The 24,766-nt window shown below is 39.8% G+C and overlaps 8 protein-coding genes across 11 annotated transcripts; 3 read left to right on the forward strand and 5 right to left on the reverse strand.

The window, feature by feature from the left end:
• Positions 1–66: 66 nt before the first annotated feature.
• Positions 67–3,399, reverse strand: LOC120902148 (ceramide glucosyltransferase). Of its 2 annotated transcripts, XM_040310688.1 has the most exons (3): positions 3,076–3,399; positions 2,444–2,643; positions 67–2,365 (listed from the first exon to the last, which is right to left on the reverse strand). In XM_040310688.1, the coding sequence occupies exon 3, from the start codon at positions 1,822–1,824 to the stop codon at positions 628–630; it is 1,197 nt and encodes a 398-aa protein (XP_040166622.1). In that variant the 5' UTR covers positions 1,825–2,365; positions 2,444–2,643; positions 3,076–3,399; the 3' UTR covers positions 67–627. The 2 variants fall into 2 exon arrangements, with proteins under 2 accessions (XP_040166622.1, XP_040166621.1); XM_040310687.1 differs by having other exon boundaries at positions 67–2,643.
• A 2,318-nt stretch (positions 3,400–5,717) lies between these two features.
• On the forward strand, positions 5,718–8,931 carry LOC120902147 (G2/mitotic-specific cyclin-A). The gene is made up of 7 exons (XM_040310685.1): positions 5,718–6,159; positions 6,271–6,562; positions 6,646–6,881; positions 6,969–7,391; positions 7,464–7,668; positions 7,745–7,992; positions 8,085–8,931. The coding sequence occupies exons 2-7, from the start codon at positions 6,338–6,340 to the stop codon at positions 8,254–8,256; spliced, it is 1,509 nt and encodes a 502-aa protein (XP_040166619.1). The 5' UTR covers positions 5,718–6,159; positions 6,271–6,337; the 3' UTR covers positions 8,257–8,931.
• Positions 8,932–10,251: 1,320 nt separating this feature from the next.
• Positions 10,252–13,138, forward strand: LOC120902144 (N-acetylgalactosaminyltransferase 6-like). Of its 2 annotated transcripts, none has more exons than XM_040310679.1 (2): positions 10,252–10,723; positions 10,787–13,138. In XM_040310679.1, exon 2 carries the CDS (start codon positions 10,839–10,841, stop codon positions 12,666–12,668), a length of 1,830 nt encoding a protein of 609 aa, XP_040166613.1. In that variant the 5' UTR covers positions 10,252–10,723; positions 10,787–10,838; the 3' UTR covers positions 12,669–13,138. The 2 variants fall into 2 exon arrangements, with proteins under 2 accessions (XP_040166613.1, XP_040166612.1); XM_040310678.1 differs by having other exon boundaries at positions 10,253–10,723; positions 10,824–13,138.
• Positions 12,786–14,075, reverse strand: LOC120902150 (mpv17-like protein 2). Its single transcript, XM_040310690.1, has 2 exons — positions 13,697–14,075; positions 12,786–13,618 (listed from the first exon to the last, which is right to left on the reverse strand). The coding sequence occupies exons 1-2, from the start codon at positions 13,857–13,859 to the stop codon at positions 13,197–13,199; spliced, it is 585 nt and encodes a 194-aa protein (XP_040166624.1). The 5' UTR covers positions 13,860–14,075; the 3' UTR covers positions 12,786–13,196.
• Positions 14,076–14,341: 266 nt separating this feature from the next.
• LOC120902149 (DNA-directed RNA polymerase III subunit RPC7) lies at positions 14,342–15,452 on the forward strand. Its single transcript, XM_040310689.1, has 4 exons — positions 14,342–14,518; positions 14,588–14,742; positions 14,809–14,937; positions 15,014–15,452. Exons 2-4 carry the CDS (start codon positions 14,590–14,592, stop codon positions 15,386–15,388), a joined length of 657 nt encoding a protein of 218 aa, XP_040166623.1. The 5' UTR covers positions 14,342–14,518; positions 14,588–14,589; the 3' UTR covers positions 15,389–15,452.
• LOC120902143 (exocyst complex component 1) lies at positions 15,364–18,499 on the reverse strand. Its single transcript, XM_040310677.1, has 3 exons — positions 16,492–18,499; positions 15,892–16,402; positions 15,364–15,813 (listed from the first exon to the last, which is right to left on the reverse strand). The coding sequence occupies exons 1-3, from the start codon at positions 18,303–18,305 to the stop codon at positions 15,466–15,468; spliced, it is 2,673 nt and encodes an 890-aa protein (XP_040166611.1). The 5' UTR covers positions 18,306–18,499; the 3' UTR covers positions 15,364–15,465.
• A 324-nt stretch (positions 18,500–18,823) lies between these two features.
• Positions 18,824–19,592, reverse strand: LOC120902151. The gene is made up of 3 exons (XM_040310691.1): positions 19,448–19,592; positions 19,167–19,336; positions 18,824–18,957 (listed from the first exon to the last, which is right to left on the reverse strand). Exons 1-3 carry the CDS (start codon positions 19,488–19,490, stop codon positions 18,901–18,903), a joined length of 270 nt encoding a protein of 89 aa, XP_040166625.1. The 5' UTR covers positions 19,491–19,592; the 3' UTR covers positions 18,824–18,900.
• Positions 19,593–21,339: 1,747 nt separating this feature from the next.
• On the reverse strand, positions 21,340–23,665 carry LOC120904104 (feline leukemia virus subgroup C receptor-related protein 2-like). 2 transcript variants are annotated; one of them, XM_040313865.1, is made up of 5 exons: positions 23,509–23,665; positions 22,195–22,309; positions 22,036–22,130; positions 21,793–21,970; positions 21,340–21,724 (listed from the first exon to the last, which is right to left on the reverse strand). In XM_040313865.1, the coding sequence occupies exons 1-5, from the start codon at positions 23,529–23,531 to the stop codon at positions 21,530–21,532; spliced, it is 606 nt and encodes a 201-aa protein (XP_040169799.1). In that variant the 5' UTR covers positions 23,532–23,665; the 3' UTR covers positions 21,340–21,529. The 2 variants fall into 2 exon arrangements, with proteins under 2 accessions (XP_040169799.1, XP_040169798.1); XM_040313864.1 differs by lacking the exon at positions 23,509–23,665 and having other exon boundaries at positions 22,195–23,502.
• Positions 23,666–24,766: the final 1,101 nt, after the last annotated feature.

Genomic DNA, 24,766 nt, shown 5'->3' on the forward strand with positions numbered 1-24,766 from the left:
GAGATACATTCTTGTCAGAAAATTTTCTTTCTCTAGCATTTTATACATCGTATAGCAAGACATTCATTACTTTGTTACGTTCAGCTAATTCTTTTATTTGTTCCAAAGTGGGTTCTAACTTAGTTTTCATAAGATTTATAAATAGTATATACATCAAACAGTGGTAAAGTAAACATAAAAACATAAACTCGTTTAACCAAAACTTATCCACGGTGATCCTTTGATCGAGATGTTTCATCAACATCGCAAATTAACATTTATACCGTATGCAAAATGACAAATGTACTGAATATATTATATTAAACGACGATGGTTTTTACGATACTTCTAGTGAAATAACGAGTGATTTATAAACCGAATATTTGTTTTCGTTTGCATACATTTACTGGTGACATTAAGACGTGGAAAACAATCGTGTACGAAAAAACAAACTGAACAAAAATCTGACACCGTTCATGTATAAACCTATTCCATACAATGCTCTCTCGGGTGGGGTATTTATATTATTCGTACAAATGTGCGCTTGCTTAAAAAAAAATGGCTCACTCATGAAGTTTTTCCTTATGAACGCAAATTGTTCGAATAGTAGAGACATACGCAAAGAAAATAAAACAACGTAAGCCCAAATTATGACTTAATTTGAGATGTTAGTTCGTACGCAACGCCCCCCCAAGCAAGCTTATACACACGAGTTCGCCATCTGATAGCTGGATTCCATAAAGCATTAAAGAATAGGTAGGGTCCGCTGATCTCGCGAAAAGCCCATCCGACGAAAAAGGTAAACTTATTAAATGGTAACGCCCCATTCTGGATGATCGACAGCAATACCCAGTCGGACAGAAACCACACTAGTGTATGAATGAGGAAAAACACCAATGGATTCCATCGGAAAAGTACTTTCGCGGCGCCGCAAGCAAACATACCGACGATGATGCACTCTGACATAGGCTCGAGGAGGATGGTCGTTGGCACCATGGCCACTCTCAGCTTTGCCCATCGTGTAAGGCGCGCCTGAAAGCTGCTAATATCACAAATGCCAGAGTTCTGCCATGCAGGCTGGCTGCTGATCGTCAACTTCCAATTATGATCGTGGAATGCCTTGGCCAGAAAGAAATCTTCGGCCAGATAGCAACCAAACGCCTGGACACCTCCCAGTTGATCTAGCACGTCTTTGCGCATTAAACAGGACATTCCCGTATGACAGTTAATACCGAGGAGATCTGCACACAAGTAGATCCGGGACTGCACTGTGCCGAAGTATATTTTCTCAAACGCTGCTGCAAACCCCTCTCGGTCGCATACGAACGGCATCTGATGCACTAATCCAACCTTTTCCGTCATATGGTTCACCATGTCGGTCAATGTGTCACTCTTCATCCGAATACCTGCATCGGAAATCATTATTAGCTCATATTGAGCCTGCATATAGCCCGGATAGAGATTATTTATCTTTGGGTTTACTCCCACGTTCGAGCCGCCGACAAGAAGCTTAGCTTCGATACTGGGATATTTATCACATAATCGTTTGACAACTTCAACCGCTGGGTCATCCGGGGATTCGATGCAAAAAAGCAGCTCGTAGACCGGATAGTCCATGAGGAAAAAGGTTTCCAAATTGTTCTGTAAATTTGGATCGACTCCCATTAGCGGCTTCAGGATCGACACCGAGGGATACGGAGTTTCTCGCGGCTGTTGGGATGCTTTTTTATGTAGTTTTATCTTCCCATACGTGATGGCAGTCAGATGAATGATCCATTTTCCGCACCAAAATATCAGTATACCGATAGCCAAGCAGTGTATGATGGTTATCATCGTTGGCGACATTGTTTCATGATTGGACTGTTATACGTTCTTCTTTGCACTAATGTGTCCTTATTACACAAACACACACGCACGGCTCCGCTTAGATGCACAAGCAATAGCACAGATACTGTATAATTGTTTCAAAAAAATATGTCTAACTGTTCGCTGTTCTAGATTGTATCAAGTTCTCGCATAATAGGTCGGTTGCATTCACAGTTTTTCGGGACACTTCGTTCGGGACTTATCACGTAACAGCAGGTAACCACCTTTAATCTTTACTTATTCTCAGCTTTGGAACAGATAACAGTTTGTTGCTAGTATGATTAACTCGCTCCGCTCGCTTGATTACTGAACTAGCGGTTGCTGGTTGAACACTGGACAAACCGTGGGCCTTTCAAACGACACAGGCTTTCTGATAACAGATGATGACTCATGCCTTGAAAGTGATAATGCCAGTACAGGCAATGAAAGAGTTGCTCCAAAATAATGCATCCCGCGACGAGACTCACACTGTTGTTGTAGTTTGTTCGACTGAGATCAATCGGGGCTGCTAACAATGTTTCTGCGCGATCCAAAATGTACAACAAATCGCCATTAGTGTGTTGTCTATGTCCGTTCGTCAATTTTTTGTTATCATTACGCAAGATTCAGTAGTCAGATGTTGTGGGTCAAACTTGAAGTTAATTAAGAACTGATGACACAAAGAGATGGTATGCGGCGCTACACCATATACGGGTTAATCGATTGCTCTCCGTTCCCGGAACAGGTCGACGATGGAATGTCAATTCATCTGGCCCCACTCAAACGCTGGTATACTTTTCTTGGAAGTACGACGAAGATCTGTTAAATAAGGAAAAGAAAAGATTTATCATTAAATGCATGTACGCGTGATTTGATTATGCAGCAACTGTAGAAGTCCAGCCTTAATCTGTTAATCTGTAAATGCGATAGGATTGAGTCACATAAATAAACACCTAGAATCTTGAGTTCCCAGTGATTTACTTTTACCCTCATATGATCACAAGTCTCATTTTAAACTATATACATAATACCATTGTGTATGCGACATTGAAATGAATATCTAGCAGCTTTAGATGTTTGAAAACATACATGCACTGTATTAGCTATCACATACTCACACAAAATCACAGAAAGCAACACATTTATTAAGAATATTTTTTGCAGCTAATATTGTTTCTTTCTAAATTGACAAAACCACGCACTTCAATTGTCAGCTTAAGTAATACAATTTAGGCACAAATAACAACTTACCTGAAGAAGTGCTGCTGAACGTGTTAATTATTGTTTTGCAGCAAACATTATTTTTTGTACCCAAGGATCGCAAGAGATACCCAGAGGAAAGAGAGATTTGCAACAAAGCTGGATGTTAGCACACACACCGAGCTGAGAAGAATAGGCAAACACAAAACTGCACATTGGCAAGATTGCAGAAGCAAATTTGTATGTTTGGAAAATGTTTTTTTTTTTTACAAGATTTTCATAGCGATTTCGAAGTTTTAGGAAGGAATTGCTCGAAACTATAAAAACGCAGCCCTCTTATTGCTGTCATGAGAAAAGCTTTGACAAATCACACGCACAGAGTCAAATCAAGGATATGGTTTGGAAAGATCAAATGACAGTTCACAAAATAAATGTTCGATGCAAGGTGTATTGAGGAGATTAGGTGCGTCCTTTGGGGGAGGGTCACCATATTAGGGAGACCTTGGGTTATTTTAAAACCGTTAAGGCCTTATTACACGAAGAAAAATACTGTCACTCGATTTTGGAATCTATCAAAGTGACCGCAGGACTCCACACAGCATAACACGGAGCGCAACATAACAACTGACAGCTGCCAAACGGTTCAGAAAATGCTTGGGAAAGGAGGTAAAGCGTTTCATTAACTGTCGGTCATTGCAGTAGGCTGGTAGTTTTTCTACGAGCAATGAGCGGCCTACTAAGGATATTCAAAATATGATACCAGCAATAAAGCGTTTTCTGAAGCGTTTGGCAGCTGTCAGTTGTTATGTTGCGCTCCGTGTTATGCTGTGTGGAGTCCTGCCAAAGTGTATGAATATCAGGTGGTCTCATAGCCTGTTTTTTATAGCAAAAGTTGAACGTCACTTTTTGACAGCATGGGTGAAAACATTTCCCCAAACAAGCTTTCTGACGACTTGCCTTACACACAAACAATCTTAGAATCTTCGTTATTTGCACTGAAATACCTTAAAAAGCACTCAAAATATATGTTACTGTAAGCTAAACCAAATCTGAACTAATTAAAATCCATTTTTGGATCAAAATAATGCCGTCGATGAGGACACCAATGTGTACTACGTATGTGTTGCTAAGAACAAAGCGAACGGTTCCTATGGAAATTCACTTCACCCATTCTGTCAAAAGGAGATTTTTTTTTATTTCGAAATTAGTTGTCAATTTGTATGGGACGAGACCACCTGATATTCATACACTTTGAGTCCTGCGGTCAGAAAACGCTTCTTTGATGGTAATAAGTTTTGAATATCCTCAGTAGGCCGCTCATTGCCCGTAGAAAAGCTACCAACCTACTGCGATGACCAACAGGTAATTAAACGCTTTGCCTCTTTTCCCAAGCGTTTTCTGAAGCGTTTGGAAGCTGTCAGTTGTTATGTTGCGCTCCGTGTTATGCTGTGTGGAGTCCTGCCGTGAGTTGATACATCAGGTGGGATTATGTAGTGCAATTTGATGTCTAAAAACGAAAAGAGGAAGAAAATCTGGTTTGACAGTTAGATCCATAACAAACTGGATGCGTTGATGATTTTTCTTTGTACTCACTCCAAAGTCTATCCAAAACATTCACAATTTTACTCGATATTTGAGATCAATCAGTGGTCTGTGTAAACTCCAACGGAATCCACCAGCACTGAAGCAAGTGAGATTTGAGTAATGGTCGATGGTGTTGATACCCACGTATCTGACCACACGACCATTTATATAGATTTTTGCTCAGAAAGTTAGAAATATAGTCTTCTGTGGTTATTTATCTACTGCGAATTAGAGCAGCGATCTTTAGCATGCCAAAATGAGCTGCTTAAGCAATTCTGGCTATTTGGGTTACGGCATTAAAAGAAAGAACGTATTGTTTACACATGAAACCAAGATGTTTTAATATGACAAGGTGAAGTTGTTCAGAGTAAAATGACATTTCTCGACATGACATAACTGTTCCGTGGGCTCCGGTATAGAAATCGGGGAGGGCTGGTGTTGGGTAATGAAATTTGTAAGCAGTGATTGACAGATGTCTCCCACAATGTCGCCCAGCAAAAGCGATAAAAATCAACCTTCTAAATACATACACCTTGTATGAAACCAGTTATTTTTGTGTCAAAACGTGTGGAATACTCGGGTATGCCGGTTGCCAACTTACCGTCCAAATAGACATACAGCGACAACGTCGCGCGCGACGACTTCGCGCGCGAAAAAAGTAGCTAAATTTTGCAAACAGAGCTACTCGTCGCGCGCGACAATTTTGCTTCATCCTAAATAATCGAATTATCTAATTTTTTAAAAGCCAGATTAATGCCAAACGCAAAAAAAAATAGATTTGAACACATTTTAACCTATTTTTGTCTGTTTTCTAATAAAAAACAAGTTGGTTGACTGAGTCAAATGAGCTACTTTGATCTACACCGAGTGAAATTTTGAGCTATTTCTCGTCACGCGCGACGTTGCCGCTCTATGTCTATTTGGACGGTTACGTGTGTAAATTTGGTTGCCAGCTCTACGGATAAAGCAGATCTGAATATGTAAAACACCTAATATGTTTTATCCACTTTGTCTCCACCACCTGATCTCTTTAATCTACCTTGGTTCAACTCGACCATATGAACCACTGTGACGTCACAACGCCGCACAGTATATTGCAAACCATTGACTGAGGTGAGACCGAAAAACCGTTGCCGACAGCTGTTTGATTCGTTTGCCTCCATTTTCTTCCCTGTTTAAAAAAGGAAGCGCTTTCTCGTCAAGCACTTCGACGTAGTTCTAGTTTTGTTCGTGTCCTATGTCCCGTATTAGTGATTGAGTGTTTGTTTCGATGTGATGTTAAAATTACATTATATTTGAGGGAAATTTGTTTCATAGTTGTATGAAATTACCCCATCTCTAAAAATAATGCGCTAAGAAGCATTCTCAAGCCAAGCGCTAAGTTCGGCACGCACGCACTAATCTGCTTACAGCATTATTTGCTTGAATGTCTCAGCATTTATAGGTTTTGTCCTCTATATATATATACATATATTGCAAAATAGACGCAATTGGATAAACTGGTGACAATCTGCAGAAATATCTAAACTAATAACAACCTGAAGCATTCAAGTGCGTATATAGTTGGCGAAGCCCACACACACATACATACAACGAAGCTTCCATCGTCTTACGCGAAGCAACCTTAGACTCGCAAAACTAATCAACTATTTTCCTGCTTAGAAAAGTAAAGAAGCAACGAATAGTAAGTTGGTTAACTGTGCGAAAGGTATTCAGAATAGTGTTAAAAATGGCGGCGTTCCGAATTCATGAAGATTTGGAAAAGGAGAACCGCGTGCTGGCGCCTGTAGGAGGAAAGAAAAACGCAATCCTGGCATCTAACAATGGCGCTGGGGGGCTACCAGCTGGAAAAAATGTTATTTTACATTCCATTGGCATTCAGCACCAGCAACAACGGACTATGTTCAGCGTTCTCAGCAATGTCCAAAGCAATGTGGCGAATATGGAAAAGACTGTAAGTTCAAACTCAAATTAGCTGCCTTTGCAAGACATGTGTAGCTAAAGAAACAAAACAAATTATTTAACCATTAATGACAGGTAAAGGAGGGCAAAGTAAAAAATCTACGTCCAGGCGGTGCTGTTCTGTTGCCTAAGTCTGGAAAAGTGAGTGACGAGAATGCTGTGGAAGCTAAGCAGAATATACAGGTTAAGGCTGTTAAGAAATCATCCGCCCCAAATGAACCATTCAAAGGGTTCGAGATATACGACGAGTCGAAAGAAAATGTAAAGGAAATGTGTGTCCCTAAGAAAGATGACGCGATCCTAGAGAAGCGGTAAGTAGTTGGATGAAAGTTACGAGGCAAGATAGAAAAGCAAAGAAGTTGATAATAATGGTAATTATACATTCTTGGTATCCGTAGCGCTCCTTTGCAAGAGCTAAAACATGCAGAACTGCTCGAAACTCCCATGTCAGTGGGAGAAAACTTTTCTCCAATGTCAATAGACAAGTCGACTAGCATAATTGTCGAAGAAGGACCCATCCCTAGGAACGATCGCGAGCGTTTCTTCGAGGTAGAGGAGTACCAGGAAGACATACTACTTTATCTCAAAGAAGCCGAAAAGCGCAATCGTCCGAAGCCGGGATATATGCTTAAACAGACTGACATAACCCATTCTATGCGCACAATTCTGGTCGATTGGTTGGTGGAGGTTTCTGAAGAATACAAACTGCAGGGAGAAACACTTGCCCTTGCCGTATCTTACATCGATCGATTCCTTAGCTTCATGTCGGTAGTTCGTGCCAAGCTTCAGTTAGTAGGCACAGCCGCCATGTTTATCGCAGCGTAAGCATAGCATAGCATAAGTATTATAAACGCATTATTTTATAAAAATCTCACTTCCATCACCAATCGCAGCAAGTACGAGGAAATCTATCCACCGGACGTGAGCGAGTTTGTTTACATAACAGATGATACGTACACCAAGACCCAAGTGTTGCGAATGGAGCAGCTCATACTGAAGGTTCTTTCATTTGATTTGACGGTACCAACTTCGTTGGTATTTACTAATACCTATTGTGTGATGAACGACGTACCCGATAAAGTTAAATATTTAACAATGGTAATATTTAAGCTTCCTTATGTATTTCACTTGTTTTCGAGACCATTGTGAATTCATTTCGATTTTCATTTTGCAGTATCTTTGCGAGTTGTCATTGCTGGAAGCAGATCCATTCCTAACGTATATGCCATCCAAAATTGCAGCTGGTGCTTTGGCATTAGCAAGACGCACTCTCGATTTACCGATGTGGTCGAAGATGTTAGAGAATAATACTGGTTACAAACTGGTCGACATGAAAGACATAATTTTAGATCTAAACAAAACTCATGTTGATGCAGTAACAATGCAACAACAAGCAATACAGGAAAAATACAAATCCAAAACGTAAGCCATTTAGTCTAGGTTTAATAAAAAAAGATGAGCTTCAATGAACAACATTAAAATGTAATTTAAATGTTTTTTTTTTTCATTTTTAGATACCATGAAGTCGCATCCTTACCTGCTACTGAGATAACAAAAGAATCTTTTGATAAGATATGCGCTACATTATGCAATTCTTCTGCTGCAACACTGCTACTTTCTAACACCGACAGTGAGTTGTTGAAGGAAATGGGGCGAGAAAATCCATCAAACTTACTTTTCGTTTAGACGCCGTTTAATTATGAGGCTCTTTTGTCCCGTTAGAGATTATGTTTGCTTTTTGCTTATTTATACTTGATCTTCATGTTTAGACAAATATTCTTGATGTATTTGTGTCATGCATTCTTTCCTTACTTATGTATCGTTTACTTTTTGTATAATACTGCAAAAACCTGTATTATTTTGTATGATTTTATAACGTTGCCGAAACTATGGACGAGTTTATTTATAAACTTTTGCTTATTTAATGGCTTTGTCTTTCTTGAAACGTTTCCCACAAAAACTGTCTTTTCCTGTCATTTTCTGTCAAAACTACATGTTCGTCTAATGCAGACTATTGTATGCCGGTGTTTTTGGCCATGTCCAGTTCAGAATAACAGCACATACACATAAAAATGACCATTAATGCGACGATTGAACATAAACCATGAATATGGAACGTTTGTCGATCTCTCAGTAACACCTTTGAAATCGACGCATCAGTATAAGAACGGTGGGTAATAAATAGGAAATAATGACAAATTACGACGATGGCGATTCATACTGAAATTATATTAAATAAAAAAGAATGCTTAGAAACTAAAAAGCGATACATAGTTGTAACGAAATCTTATGGATTAAGACATTACAATTTTTTGTTAAACATTTTACAGCGAAATAAAAGATAAGAGAAACAAGTAAGAACAATTGCATTTTCTTCTTAATTAAAAATATAAACTACATTTGAACAGCTTCTAATTATTGTCTATCGTAGGGAATTATATGCAAAATTACTTTTCATCCATTTTAGGTTGGTGCATTCGTTCTTATCTTTCATGTTTTTCGGGAACTTAATCAGACGTATTCACTCTCTCGCTGTCTTTTGTTAGCCTGCTCACGAGCCTGGAGCACGCCATCATAACATAGCCCGGTGGCTGATTGCAACCTACCATCAATGTTGGACACCCGATCTCCGACAGGTATTGCTTCACTCGGGGGGGTGTTCTGGCAATCAACTGTTGGGAGATTTTACAGGCTACTTAAATTGCTGACAGGGGGGGAGGGGGGCGGGTGCAAATGATTCGCCAGTCTCGGGGTCCCACGTTCATTATCGCGGAGGCCCTAGGAACTAGTACTCTGTCCACTTGTATACATACTGCATACTATAGACTACCGATCTACGGGACCCCTGAATCGGCAGGGTCGATATCGGCAGATCGGCAGGTAGGCGACCGCCTAGTTCGTCTACCGTTACATCCGCCGCTGTGTGTAGGATGAGGTTTTTACCAACCGCAATAATTCTTAGAACACCGTTCTTTTACTTGCCCACTGCTGCTATTCATGCGAGTGGAGTACAGTTGTTCGCAATGTTTTTTGTTTCCTTAGCAAAAGACCAATGGCGGGCCCCAGGGCCCCCCGCCACAGGCATACGGGAAAGTTCAATGACAGGCTCTGGGGCCTGCCACCGGGCTGAACGTGTTAAGCTGTTTGTTGACGCTGGTAACTTGCCCAGAGATGGCGGGAAACCTCGTCGTCTGTAACATTGCTCTCGCTGGTGTTACTGCTATTGTGGTTGCTTTTACTACAGTGCTCAATGATGCGTGTAAAGGTGCTGAACCAGATTCTGCTCTGTATAACACCACCGCTTGCTACAAATCGCCAGTGATCGATCAACTACCCTTGAGGAGATGCTACAATAATGTCGCGATTGAACCACCACCCTGTCCTGCTGAGCTCTTCGGTGAGCATTCTGACGGCAGACGCGGAATGGATGCGACAGCTGGAACAAATCGTAAAGGGGCGGCGGATGATTCATTGATGCCTCTGTGCGAGATGGATTGTGCAATTTTCTCGCAATTGGACTACCAGCATTATTCATAATAATTAATTGGATTAGGCCTCTTCATATTATGGGATCTTCATATTAATTTCGGTAAATTATTTCGATAACGAATGACTGTACATGCTACTCCTCCAGCGTCCGGTATACAAACAAAACACAATTCATATAAATGTCAAATGAATTCACCGGAAACATCTAATGACGCGAACCACTTGTTGCCATCTTGCTCAGCATAAACAATAATAGAGCGATATAATCACCTTTAGCAACTGAAATGCTCCTGCAGTGTTGATCAATGGCAAGGAAATAGCCTTCCTCGAACAGAAAAAAAGGAATTTTCCTTTAAATTACCAAAGTGATTGTTTGAGCATAACTTGCCAAGAAGTCCCGTTATACCGGTTTGGAGCTTCTTTTTGTGATTTGTTGTTTTTATCATTGCCTGCCTCTTCGATTCAGTGAAAGGCGTCGCTGGTTAAATTTTCTACAGATTGAAAGCCATCTGGTCTCCGTGCGAAGAATGAACCGTGTGGAGTTCTTATTTGCTATGCTTTCTGCACCGTGTAGCATTTTTACCTCGTTCTGAAAGCAAGTGAATTGTTTGTCCAAGTGTGTGGCTGCATTGGGGCACAATTGCCAGCTCATCATATTGAAAAGGTTAGTCACGATAGCGATATCGGCACACGAGTGGTATTTATGAGTAGTATTATCCATTTTTAGCCATAATATTTGATTGTTGGTGGTATTCTCTTTGCAGGGGTGCAGCTCGGAGATGAGGAGAAACTTACTTACGCTGATAAAGTACTTGTTTGTATCAGGAGGAGCGTTGTTGTTTATTACATTGCTAATCCGTTCATTTAGCGACAATGCTAAACATACTCTGGATGGGGTGTTTGGGCCGGAAGCACAAATGCAGAAGGAATCACACGCAAGAGAAGGATCCTTCTTTAACAATCCATCTAAGAATGTGCATCAGAAGCGGATCGATTGGCATAACTATGATCTCATCCATGAAGAAGCCAAGCGGAGCGGTATCGGGGAACATGGAAAAGCAGGCCAGCTTGATAAAAGCGAACATGAGATGAAGGATAAACTATTCAAAAAGAATGGATTCAATGCAGTATTAAGCGATAAAATTTCTCTTAATAGATCGCTTCCCGATATACGGCATCGGGGATGCCGAAAAAAACAGTACTTGAGTGAACTTCCCACTGTAAGTGTCGTCGTTCCATTCTACAACGAACATTGGAGTACTCTGTTACGGACTGCTTCCAGTGTCTTGCTGCGGTCGCCTCCGGAGCTCATCGCTGAAATTATCCTCGTTGATGACTGTAGCACAAAGGAGTTCCTGAAGCAACAGTTGGATGAATACGTCACCGAAAATATGCCAAAAGTGAAAGTAGTAAGATTGCCAGAACGCTCAGGGTTAATTACTGCTCGACTGGCTGGTGCTAAAATTGCTACAGCTGATGTGCTTATTTTCCTGGATTCCCACACGGAAGCCAACGTGAATTGGTTGCCTCCATTGCTAGAACCTATTGCCGAAGACTATCGCACATGTGTCTGTCCTTTCATCGATGTAATCGATTGGGATACGTTCGAGTACCGAGCGCAGGACGAAGGAGCCAGAGGTGCGTTCGATTGGAAATTTTTCTACAAGCGTCTACCACTTTTGCCGAGAGATTTGCAAAATCCCACTGAACCATTCGAAAGTCCAGTAATGGCCGGCGGACTGTTTGCAATAAGTGCAAAATTTTTCTGGGAAATCGGAGGCTACGATGAGGGCCTGGACATCTGGGGTGGAGAACAGTATGAGCTGAGTTTTAAAATATGGCAATGTGGTGGCAAGATGTACGATGCGCCATGCTCGCGCGTCGGTCACATATATCGCGGATACGCTCCGTTCGGCAATCCGCGCAAGAAAGATTTCCTCACGCGAAACTACAAACGTGTGGCCGAAGTCTGGATGGACGAATACAAGGAATATCTGTACATGCGCGATCGCAAGAAATATGAAAATACGGACGTAGGAGATATTTCACGACAGCTGGCGATACGCGAGAAACTGCAGTGCAAACCATTCAAATGGTTTATGACCCAAGTGGCCTTCGATCTGATTGAGAAGTATCCCCCAATAGAGCCACCAGACTTTGCGAACGGCGCCATACAGAGCGTCGCCAATGCAGCCCTCTGCGTGGATACGTTAAATCATGGCGAAAAACAAACAATTGGGTTGTACTCTTGCGCTGAGGACAAAAAACAACCACAGCCGAATCAGTTTTTCCAACTATCCTGGCATCGCGATCTACGTATCAAGTTCGGTGAGCTTTGCTGGGACGTATCGGAGAGTGTGCCAAATGCCAAAATTCTACTGTACCATTGTCACGGCGGGCAAGGCAATCAGTTGTGGCGGTATGAACCTGAGACGCAGATGTTAAAACAGGGCAAAAATAATCGATGCCTCGATATGAACCCGAATAACCGAGAAGTGTTCGTGAATCCGTGCGAACCTACTAACCCACGACAAAAATGGCGTTGGGGTTTCATAAATGCGACTTCTCTAGCTCAATGGAATTCGTACGGCGCTAAAATAATCGAGTAGATAAAACGTATTATATTTTAAAACAGAACTGCTGTACATTTGTTGCTCAGTTCTAGTTGCGAAGTAATTAGAAAGTTTTGCATTGGTCGGAAACTAGAAACATTTGCTCAAAGCTGATGCAATTTTAAATAAATACTTTATTTCTATTCTGCCATAAAAAAGTGCTGTAAGATAATAACTGTTCTAGACATTGTACAGTTAGGACAAATATGAAAAACAAAATGATAACGATACTTTGTCGCTGGCCGGATGAAAGCTCCTATAGATTTCAGCTGGCAAAGTATTACTCTGCGCTTACCTAGTTGCTGATAGGCCTAAGAGAAAATACTGTTCTTGTATTAAATCTAAACAGCTTCCATCTTTAAACAAATATTTGACCATAGGCAACGTAACAATAGAAGGAATAGTGAAAGATTTCAATATAGCGTGCGGGTAAAATAAAACAATAAATAGGGAAAAAATAATCAGTAGAATTATTCCCATGTATGTGTGTTAAGCTGTCGATTGTTGCCGATTTCACTGTTCATATCATTCCTGCTTTATCGATTTCATTTTTTGTGTTATCTCAGAAATGAAATCATCGTTATGTTTGATGTAGCAGAGAAACACATTGTACAGCATGGTAATGGCATTAATATAAAGGACACGATATTTTGGGCTAAGTAAGTAGAAGTTTATAAACTGTGTCGGAGGCCAAACAAGCCAATCCGCTGTATAGATAGTCCAGTACTTGTAGCGCAGTTCGGCGTTACAGTCCTTTACAGAAGCACCTTCTAGAAGACCAGCGCTGTATAAATATGTAACGATGAAGACGGGTGATATAACAAGCTGATCGATGGCAATCTTTTTGAGCACTGTTCGTACGGTAGCGCCGGGAAGATATGCGTCCATCCATTTGTAAAGATAATGATGCAGCGGGCCTTGGGAAAGTCCTACCAATGTCATATTTACTGTGCCATGAAACATAAAAAATAAACTATAATAAAAAAATTGCTAATAGCCCTGAAAAGGGGAACAGTAATGCTTACAGGCTCGCTGCCTTTCGAGGCCTTCTGAAGCCGATGTAGTTTTCTCCTGTCGTCGTTCAATTTCTTGAGCTGCAACATCTCCCGCCAGCATCAGTACACCGGAACTAATAGTATTAGTAACTAGAAGATATCGCCCAAACAGCAGTTTCCAAACTCCTCTCATCACAGAATGATTGTTATATGCAATTGAATATCGCAATTATTTCCTCAAACTTTTACCACACTATTTGGCCCCCACGATAGTTATTTTTGAAATGCAGACGCACTCAACAAATCGGAAAGATAAGCATTACATGAATGGAACGAGCAAAGTTTGTTTACGTTTGTCTAAAAAAAAAAAACTTGCGTAATCACCAGCTGATCAGAAGTCAACCGCATTCATTACGCGATAAGCCAAAATGATGTCGAATTTTTGTATCGCATAACCGAACCTAAGCAATGAATTAAAGTGTATAAGTACAATCATTTTTGTATTCCATCATACAGCTATATTCGTATTTGTATTTATATTTCAACAGCTAAAATGTGCATGAAGAATTACAAGTCATGTAAAGCATATGAAAGAATTTTTCAAAAATATCAGACTAATTGTTCTGGCAACACTGTTGCACAACATGACAGAAAACGTCTAAATTTGAATGACATTATGATGTTTACAATTGAAATGTTAATAACATTGGGTGATGAAAATAACTATCCAGCATTGCCGCATATTATTGATCGTATGCAAAGCTCGCTTACTACGGGAGCCGCTCTAGTGTTTAGCAAAGCAAATCATCACATTTCTCTATAATCGCTAGCAAGTTACTGCATTAAACGAAGGTATATAATGTACATGGTTATGATAAGTAAAGCTAAGATTAGTAACGCTAATTGAACATTTTCGTGCAGATATGGCTGGAAGAGGTCGTGGTAAAACAAATGGGACCTTGACGCAAGAGCAACTGCAATCTTTGGGAGTCACAAGCAAAGAAATGCAGACCGTAACATCGGCAGCTCCACCTCCGTTGTATCCAGCATTGCTAGCGAAACCTGTACCTTTGGAGGTAAGATTGGTAGCGCAAGATCGTTGCGAGACAAAATTCCTACTACATATTCCACATTCGCCTTAGTCTAGCGCCGATCGGACTTACAAAATACTCTGGAAAGAAGATTTTATCTCGTATCTACGTGAATCGACCTACTACACTACAAAGAAAAGTTCTAAACTTCATGTACAGCGATACAGCGATAAAGTAATTGTAAGTACCACTCCGTGCCACATCAACGTACAATGTGCCTGATTTCGCTCATCTTTATGCTGTGGATTCATTTCAGAATGTTATAGAGAACGATCCGAAAACTAAGCGAGAGGGAGATTTTCTTTGGAAACTAATGCCTGCGGAACTAAAACCAAGCTACAAACGAGTGAAAAATTCATTGGGACCAACAAATGCAAAGCGACAGCGAAGTGCCGCTGATATTGATGCAAAGCTAAAAGCACTAGAACAGAAAGAATCATCTGGCGACCGTTCGGATATTGTTAAAAAAGAGAAAAGTGACTCGGAAGATGAAAAAGATGGCGATGATGCTGATGAAGAATTGGTTGATGAAGAGATGGATGACGACAATGATTATGGTAATAACTATTTCGATAACGGCGAAGCATATAATGACGAAGACGATAATTTAGACGATGGGCCAGTTTATTAAAACCGAAGCGCTCTTCGACTTGTATGGATGGGCTGTTTAATAAACGTTTTAATTATGTCCTGGAGCTCTTCTTCGGCCTAATGTGACTGTGCTATCTCAGAGAAAAAATCCAACAGGTCGTTGATGGTAAACTCTAGAGTTATCATTGAACCGGCATAACAACGTTGGATCCATTGCTCTAATGAGTTGTATTGGTTTATAAATTCCTGCTGCATAGCTCGCCACACTACTTGTAGCAAGTTTTCTTCCTCACAAAGATGTTTTTCTACCTTTTTGTACAGTTGCTCAAGTCCCTTCTTTACTTCACGGGCTGGATAAAGACTTATTACTTTACGTAATTCTTGCTTAGAGTACGCCATTTGGTAGCTAATTTCGGTATCTTTCACACCTTGCTGCACACGCACTTGTATTCCTTCGAAAAATTGCTGTAATTATAGAACCATTGATTAAATATATGTCTGCATATAAATTATGACAGCTTCTCTTTACACAATAATCCTTACGTTTAGTCGTTCTAGCGGCCGGCCAAAGTATTTAGTAACGTATGCTTTCTGTGCATCATTATATCGTGTTTTTGCTTCCTTTCGCAATGATTCCAAAACTGGAATCTTTAGTTGAGATAACGTGGAGTGCATTCGATGATAGTTTTCCATTTTTACTACTTGGTGCGGCGTTTTTGAATGTTCGGCGGCGTGCACAGGAATGCGTTCGAAAATTGCTTCCACCAGTTTAAGGTACCATTTATCAAGATCATTTCGGCGCTCCGTTTTCTTAAAAATGTTTTCAGCGGTTACGGCGAATTCTTCAAAGTTTTCCACGTAGGGTAGAAGGCCACATTTAGAGCGCTTCGGAAGCTTAGATTCATCAATTGACTGCAACTGTGATTGCATAAATTTATCAAAGCTTCGTTTCACGTGTATAAGAGCTGAAGCAAACGTCATGCTTAGAAAGGACTGTGCGTCTTGGGCCGACATTACATGTTGTGTAAGACGCACTAGCACGTACAATGAGTAGCTAAAAGAAATAGTTAAACAATTTAAATTATGTTGTATATATTTTTCGAAGGAAAATTACTTCCATAGTCATCTTTCCAGTGTACTTACTAGTTATCTAGTTTTTCAAAACTCAAGATAAAATTGTTTATTTCCGTTTCAAGGTTAGCAAATAATTCCCCCATCATACGGCGGACATCTTCGTTAATTTGACGATCAAGCCTTCGCTGTGGAATGTGTGGAGCTGTATCTCGTTCATCCTTTTGGTTCACTGTCTCGTTACTAGCAGCATCCAGTGTTGTTTGCGTATTTTTAGCCGTAGGACTAATTACGTCCAATTGAAAAAACGCAATGCAAAAATGCTGTTCGCTTAATGCCACTGGTTCTAGTTCCGCAAGCACCTTTTCCAAAATTGAATCAAATCGTTGCCGCTCAATTGCTTCTGCGCCTGGAGACCACATCTCTTTGCTGGTACCTAAAATGCCATACGGCTGTGCTGGTTGTTTGTTTGATTGTGGACCAAGTTTTAATTTGTTGCTTATTGAACTATTGTTAATATCCTCTCTAGAGCTGAATTGCTTTAGTGTCAGTGCTTGTTTAGCGTTTTCGAAAAATATCTGAATGTCCCGGTCGTAAACTTTGCTTAATGAAGCAGTGTAAACTTTAATAAGGGCATCGTATGCCTTTCTATCCATAGTTTTCATCCAGTGCATAAGCTCCATGAACGTACATAGCTCTTTATGCACGTTCTGGTGCTTTGGAAGCGACAATTCATTTGTGAAAGGTGTTTGCGAATCTCCAAGATTGCCAAGATGGATGAATAGATTATTCAAATGACGGCTTATTGTTTGCGAAAATTTTGCCTTCCATTTTTCGAATCTTTTGCGCTGATCTTGAACAGCTGTAAGGCGCAAAAGTGCAGGGTCGATGTCACTGTTCATTGCCATCTGCAGTGCTTTCCCTGCTGCTATAGCTGCTGGCAAACCCTTTGGAGTTAGATCAGTATCTGTCAGCGCAAGCTGGTGAACATGCGGCAAATCGAGCTGCGTAACTACTTTTTCCAGTTCTAGCAACAGTCGAACATTGTTGGTATTGGCAATCTCAATCATTTGATTCTTTTCTCCCATCTTTTCCATCGTATCTCTTACGTGACAAAGTATTTCGTCGTAGTCGTCTAGCCGTTTTTCTACCTTTTCAGCTTCTTTAATCGCTTCTTCGATCCTTTCCATTAGCATTTGGACTTGTTTTTCTGACTCTAGAACGCTTTGTATATTTGCACCATCCAGCTGCAAAAGGTTATGACTCAAATCATCCATAAACAATTCAGCATTGCTGATCGCGTAATCGCATTCTGCAACAAGTTTACTAAGGTGCGCTTCTTCCTTATCGGTCAGGGCGTGGAAATCCTCATTCTCAAACCCTTCAATTTCATCTTCATCGTCCGCAGAAACTGCGCCCCCGTGATTGGGGTATTTTTCATCAATTTGTTTTTCCGGCGATTTTTCCGAAAGCCACTGTTTGGGGATGTTTTTGAACACGGCCTTCTCTCCAACGGTGCAATGCTTATGAATTTGTTTCCATAAAACCGTAATGAAATTTTGTCGTTCATGTAGATTGGCTGCAAACCATCGATACGGTTTATCCAGCAACATATCGAAGTCATGCGTATCCGTAGCTTCGTTGCGACCATCGACGCACTTTATCTCCTCCAATGACCAGGAACGCTTTTTCTTATATACGGCTTTGTCGTACTGTTTTATCTGGCAAACACTAACTATAACACTGGGTTTGATAGTAGAAACGATACACAAGTAAGACGTTTTTTTCCTTTTATGCAATTTGCTAACATTGCACACGGATAAAATGCGTTCATCAAGTGCATCGAACAGTTCCTTCTGGAAGATGTATTTTATTCCAGCTGCCATTTCACAGAATATAAACCAGCACTTGTCCCACCAGTTAAATGACAAATGGCAATTTTTCCTTATGTAGCGCTTATTCCAGATTTGAATAAATGATAGAATCCTAGTGTTTTTGCTCCGTATTAAGCACAGACGTCCCGTTTGTATAGATAAAATTTTATGATGTGGATCGGTGGTCTGTCATACCACAAATGTGACGCATTAGCAGCTGTCAAACTCAATCTCACTCAAACACCGCAAATAATCTAGAACGAATATACGGACAATTGAGACAATTTTTTTTTTCGAGAATCTGCGAATCATTGGATCTGGAAATTTTACATTCAAGTTGTACGTCATTAACGAACTGCTTAATATGCTATATTCAGCTTTTTTTGCCATATAAGAAAGATTAAAATTGGTGACACATCCAACTGGGCCATTTTTATGAGAAAAAAAACAACGTAGCTCATCCTTCTCCTCCATGTATGTTTATCCAAGATTGTTCTTTCATTTCATGACTGAACTCATACAACATTAACTATTTTCATTTAGACTGATTTATTTTCACGAAACATCTAATATGTTGTTTACAACACGTCGCCATCCTGATCCCCACTTAGTCCAGGCTTTTCGGCGGGCTGTAATTAAGGTAGATCAATCCGCTCTCCTTGGCCTATAAAAAGAATAGTTCGTCAATGATGCTTTTTTTACGTATGCGAGAAGTTTACACGTTCGTACAGGGCAACCGGGGTCGATCTAGCGAGATGTCAAATCGTATGAAAAATTTATCTCGGTCGATCTTGGTTGCACTGCATAGCAGCAAAATGAATGGATACCATTCATTCCATTCTCTGTGAGTAAGAGTAACTCCGTTATACTAACCACAGTCAATGTGATGCCAAAGATAACAATACCCGCAGCGAGCACGGTATTGTACACCCGATTCTTGCGTCGATGTTCTTCGAAGAAGTCCCCTTCCGGGACAGGCATGTCGTTCATGGTGTACACACGGAAGTTGTTGGGGCCATGGTATCCACGGGACAGAAATGCCGCTGGTAGAGTACATCATGGAGGATGATTATATAATAACCGAGCAAATGAGCGAAGAGCACTAATTTTGTTTTGCGCTATTCCTCATAACAATTGATCCGTTTATACATTACCGTTGCGGATGGATAAGTTTGCAATAGAACGAACGGGCAGCATTTTCCTTCCTCCGTAGATGTTTAACAAAAACGCAGGAGATCCGATCAAAGCAAGACACAATTTCGATTTTCAGCAAACCTCAGAATTTTTGACAGCTAAATAAAAAAAGAAATGACATTTGCTGAAGACGTTTACAGGTATTCTCCGATATACGCCATACTCGATATACGCGATTTCGCTATACGCTATGTTTAAATTTGACAGTTCTTTTAGCAAAATGTACTAATTTGACACATCGAATGCCACATGCAAAATAAATTCTCTTTTGAACGATTTTTAAAAACCCTTTCAAAAGGTATAAAATTGTAATCTTAAGTTTAAATCAGATCAAAAAACTAATTTAATGGCTAAACCTACCACTTCAAGCAAAATTATTCGAGAATTAGCTATAATTTCACTGAAAACCGCGTAATTCGACATACGCTAATATTCGAGATACGCTATTACCTCCAGTCCGCATTAACAGCGCATATCGGGGAATACCTGTATTGTCATCACATCAGACGTTTTGCTAAGTGTGGCCAGATTTTAATGGCGGTTTTCGGTAGGAGCGTCAAAATTTTATCGGTAGTTTTCGGTTGGAGTTTCAATTGGAATCGTTAGTTTTCGGTATGTTTTGAAGTGATAAGTGGAGGGAGGGGGGGGGTTCATATATGCACGAGAAAATACATCCTTTTTATCTAAAGGAGATGTAGATTTGGTTCATAGTTATGCTGACCAGATGAAGTTGATGAAAAAATGGGATACATCCCAACCCAAGTACAAAAGCGCTATAGATTAAGGTTAAACGACTGGAAAATCAAATATTTATAGAAAAAAAACGAAAGCTCCATAGCTTCATTGATTTGCTCAATAGATGGAGTATTACAGTGGAGCGCCGTTTATCCGGGCTTCTAGGGACTTGACCTCGCCCGGATAAGCGAATAACACGGATAATGAGTCAAATGATATATTTTATCACCAATTCCTGGTTATGTTTTGGAAATTTTTCTTATATTTTGATAAAAATAACCCACTTTTTACTAACTTCATGTTTTTCCAAGGAGAATATTTAAAATTTGCCATGCATTATAGTGTTTTTGTTATGAAAATGTGCTCTTATAACCGCTTTTTCAAATATCCTCCTCATAACGCAATGTCACTTTTGTATTGAACTGTCATTTCTCAACAGCACGGATAAACGGAATCCCGGCTAAAAGGTACCCGTATAAACGGCACTCCACTGTACAGTCTGTTCCCGAGTTACACGGTTCTCGACTTACGCGGATTCGGAGATACGCGGTTTTCTAAATTTGACAGATTAAATGTCAAATTAGTACAATTTGCTTCAAGTTCGCTAAAAATTGCATTTTTGCTAACATATTGAAACCGCTTAAAAGCCAGAAATATTAGAATTTTCTGCGCGAATCATATCAAGTAAATGATAAAGTGTATAATAGTACTAAATTAGATAAAAAACTCCGAGTAATCAATAGTATTTTAGTCAAAAAACGTGAAATTCGACTTACGCGGATGTTCGAGTTACGCGGATTCGTCGGGAACGCAAAAACCGCGTAACTCGGGAGCAGACTGTACTTACAACTCCCCAAGTGCCACAAATCCACTAAACGACCACTAAACGGCTTCTAAACGACTCAAGCTCTCTACCTAAACGGAATATAGAAAGACTTCGTTTAGCAGACGGCAAACGACTCATGCATTCTAAAAATAGCAAAAAAGCTGGTGGCGCTATCTGTTGGTGGGATACCCCAACCAGTTGAGCTTCCTCGCTTGGAGGAGAGCTTTCTCATTTCCTCTGTACTGTTGTATGGTTTCGCATTGAACAATCATTTATTTAATAAGGATCATGTGATTTTTTTTATATTTATGTTTTTAAATGGTTTATTTTTTTGCAAAAAAGCAATTTCCTTTACATTCTTGGAGCAAATTGTACTGGTATGACACAATATCCAAATACGCGTATGTCGAGGTCCACGAAACTCGGGAACAGACTGTATAGATAAAGATGACTATTGACCACAAAGCTAGATATTCTACTATCAACTGCAGCCATCTATTTTCAATTTTAAGGGAGAATCTTCATAGATTGAGATATCACCGTAGCGTACACTAGCATCCTCAGCGAATTCCCTCGCAGCCTCGCTTTCTATTTCCAAATGAGTATTATAACGTCGTAAATCTGATCGAATCAGAGCGATGATGTTTCCGTCTAGTAAGAGAAATGCTGCGAAAACCTTGACACAAAAGATTATAAATAAAAGTATGATTTCTATTCTAAAAAGAAAACTTCTTTTTTACTCACTATGTTTCCTACAAGATCTCCGAGTATTTTTTGAATTCCTGATATCATCAATGTTATAACTATACCAAAAATCTGCGTAGAAATATTTAAAATACCCATTACTGGCCCATCAGGTTCGGGAAATGTGAGCTCAGCCGCAAACTCATATCCTATTGGTTGAAACCCTGTCATGAAAAAACTAAGAAATAACCGTATAAGTTTTTTTTCTGAATATTATTCATTATTTAAATGGATAAACTTTACCCAAGAAACACGGAGGCTACTGCCAACAATTTTTTGGACCGACTTTCCAAAGCCAGTGCAAATATGACTAAAGTGACTGCTGAGAGCCGACAGACCTGTGAATTATAACAAAGCTGTTTGTACATTTAAATTTGATTACATCAGGTTATGTGCACCTACCCATACAGCAGTTGCTTTATACTTGTGGCTCGTGTCAAGTAAATAACCAAAAACCATCGAGCCGATCAGTCCTAATACAATTAATGCTAAACCTATTCTTCCAGCATCGGTTGCACTATCAGGAAAATAATTTAGCACGATTTGATTGAGCAATGTCGAGAACGCATTGAATAAGCCTACGTTAATGCCATACGCGATTACCAAAATTAGATAGTTTTCATCTTTTAATAGTCGTGCTACAGATGGCCAGTAGTCTTTGCGTCTTGGTTTCATTGTTCTTTGTAAAGCCTGCACATGGCTGGGTGCAAATGGTGGTTCCGATTTAAATACAGCTATTACCATACAAGCTATCATAGTGGAGATTCCAGCTACTCCCATAAGAAAAACTTGAAGATCAATACTAATTGCACTAAGCTCTTCATGATTTACAATAACCATAGGTGTGAGAAAAAATCCAATGGCAATTCCTAATTGAGCTCCAAAAACTCCGAACGCACATACTGAAGAAGCTTCCTCAGGAGAAAACCATGTAGCAGATAAACGCGAAGGAATGCTGAGTAAAAATACTTGCGCAACTGCTGAAATAATTTGACCAATAATAACTATTTGAAACTGAGACGGGTCTGTTGAAAACACTTTTATCCATGCCCCAAGCGCTGTTCCAACTGTACCAATAACTGCGGACTGTCGCATGTTTCTTACGTCCATGACGTATGATACAGGAAACACAGCAATAATATAAATCACCATAAAAATCATAGATGTCCAGTCGATCCATGCTGATGAAATGTTATAATACTTTGCCATTATATTGGCCACTATACTGTATTGTATCCATTGCACATATGATACAGCTATATTAAGAATGGTCAAAACTAGCAAAAACCACCGTCGCTTGTAGATTTGAATTTGCACTGAAGTAAAACTATAATTTTCAGGAATGGGCAGTGTAGATTGTGAAACACTTTTAGTTATTGTTTGATAAGCTGTTGTATGTTTAAATTCCGTATGAATAGCAATATCATCGAAAGGCAATTCCACTCCCATCTCGGGCAGTTTTTGCCTCATCCCACTATGAATCGCTTTTGGAACACACAAAAAATTTTCATTCTGTGATGGAATGATGGGGACCGAGAGCGACTTTTTTCGATTCAATGAACATGCACTTTTGTTTGATGTAGTGAATGAGTGCACTAAGAAGCTAGATTCGTCGAGAGTATGTTTCACATCCATTTCACAGTCCATTCACAGAAACACTTTCTCTATTTCTAGGGTGAATTGCAGCAATGTGTAGCACCAACGTCAAACACTCACTGGTCTGTTGCTACACGTCTCATTAAAATATAATTCTTTGTTGCACTACTCGTGCATGCATCTTTGATGCATTTAACAAACCGTGAAGTGGTCTAGGGAAGCTGACGAAGGATGAAGATGAGCTGATAAGATTGTTTTGATTGTTTATCTTTCACATGCCCTCCTCGTTTCAGTGTTTGCTCTAGGCGATAAGATGCCGTACACACTGTTGCTGAAAAATGTGGTATGAGAAGGTATATAGGTATATTGTTCTAGGTATTGTAAGTCTCGAATGTTAACAGCGTTGTATGAAATATGTTGAGCAAATTATTAAGAACATCCAACAACTTTCTAGTGAGAAACAGCCAACTTCTCTTTAGTGTATTAGAAATAGGATAATGAAATAGTAAATAGCTATAATGAACATTTAACAAAGACTATCATGATGTACATTTACGGTTTTCGAAACGGATTCACGGATAATGGGGACCGAAAACGACTGCAAAATACCGCGTATGTCTAATTTCCGTGTAAGTCGAATCTCGTGATTTCCAGCCAAAATATGACTAATTTTCTTATACAGGTAGTCCCCGAGATACACGGAACCTCTCTTAGAGAACGGTCAGAACCTCGCCGCATGCGGCAAGAAATGAGTTTTCTCAATTTTCTAGTTTTTTAAGGTATTATTATGATATTTAGTTATTTCTTTATAAAGATAATCATTATTTGATATGATTTTAGACATTTTACATCTGAAATATAATCGCATGCGGCGATGCGGCAATATCAAATGTTTTTGATTTTGCCGCATAGCCGCATGCTTCAGATTCGCAAGTGCTGTCATTAACGTCAAATTCCATACAAAAGCTTGGGGCAAAATCGCATGCGGTGAGGTTCTGACCGTTCTCTTACGCGGATTTTGAGATACAGGCGGTGCCCGAGATACACGGTTAATGCCAACGAGAGAGACAGAGAGAGAGATAGAGAGAGAGAGAGAGTGTGAGTGAGTGAGAGAGAGAGAGAGAGAGAGAGAGAGAGAGAGAGAGAGAGAGAGAGAGAAGTGCCATGATTTGGTGTGTTCGTAAATTAAACATTCTTCAATCGATGGACAATGCCGTCGAGCTCATTTTACATTCATAGCTTTGTTTTTTGTTGAAAAATGCAGGCAAATTTTGTGTGACGTTTTTTTTTTAGAAAACATTGGTATTAGTATAAAATGACTATATTATTAACGGTAACGATAGGAAACATCATTTCTGAGTGAATTTACAAGAAAACA

The sequence above is a fragment of the Anopheles arabiensis genome, chromosome 3 (assembly GCF_016920715.1).
Source record: "Anopheles arabiensis isolate DONGOLA chromosome 3, AaraD3, whole genome shotgun sequence".
Lineage (NCBI taxonomy): Eukaryota > Metazoa > Arthropoda > Insecta > Diptera > Culicidae > Anopheles > Anopheles arabiensis.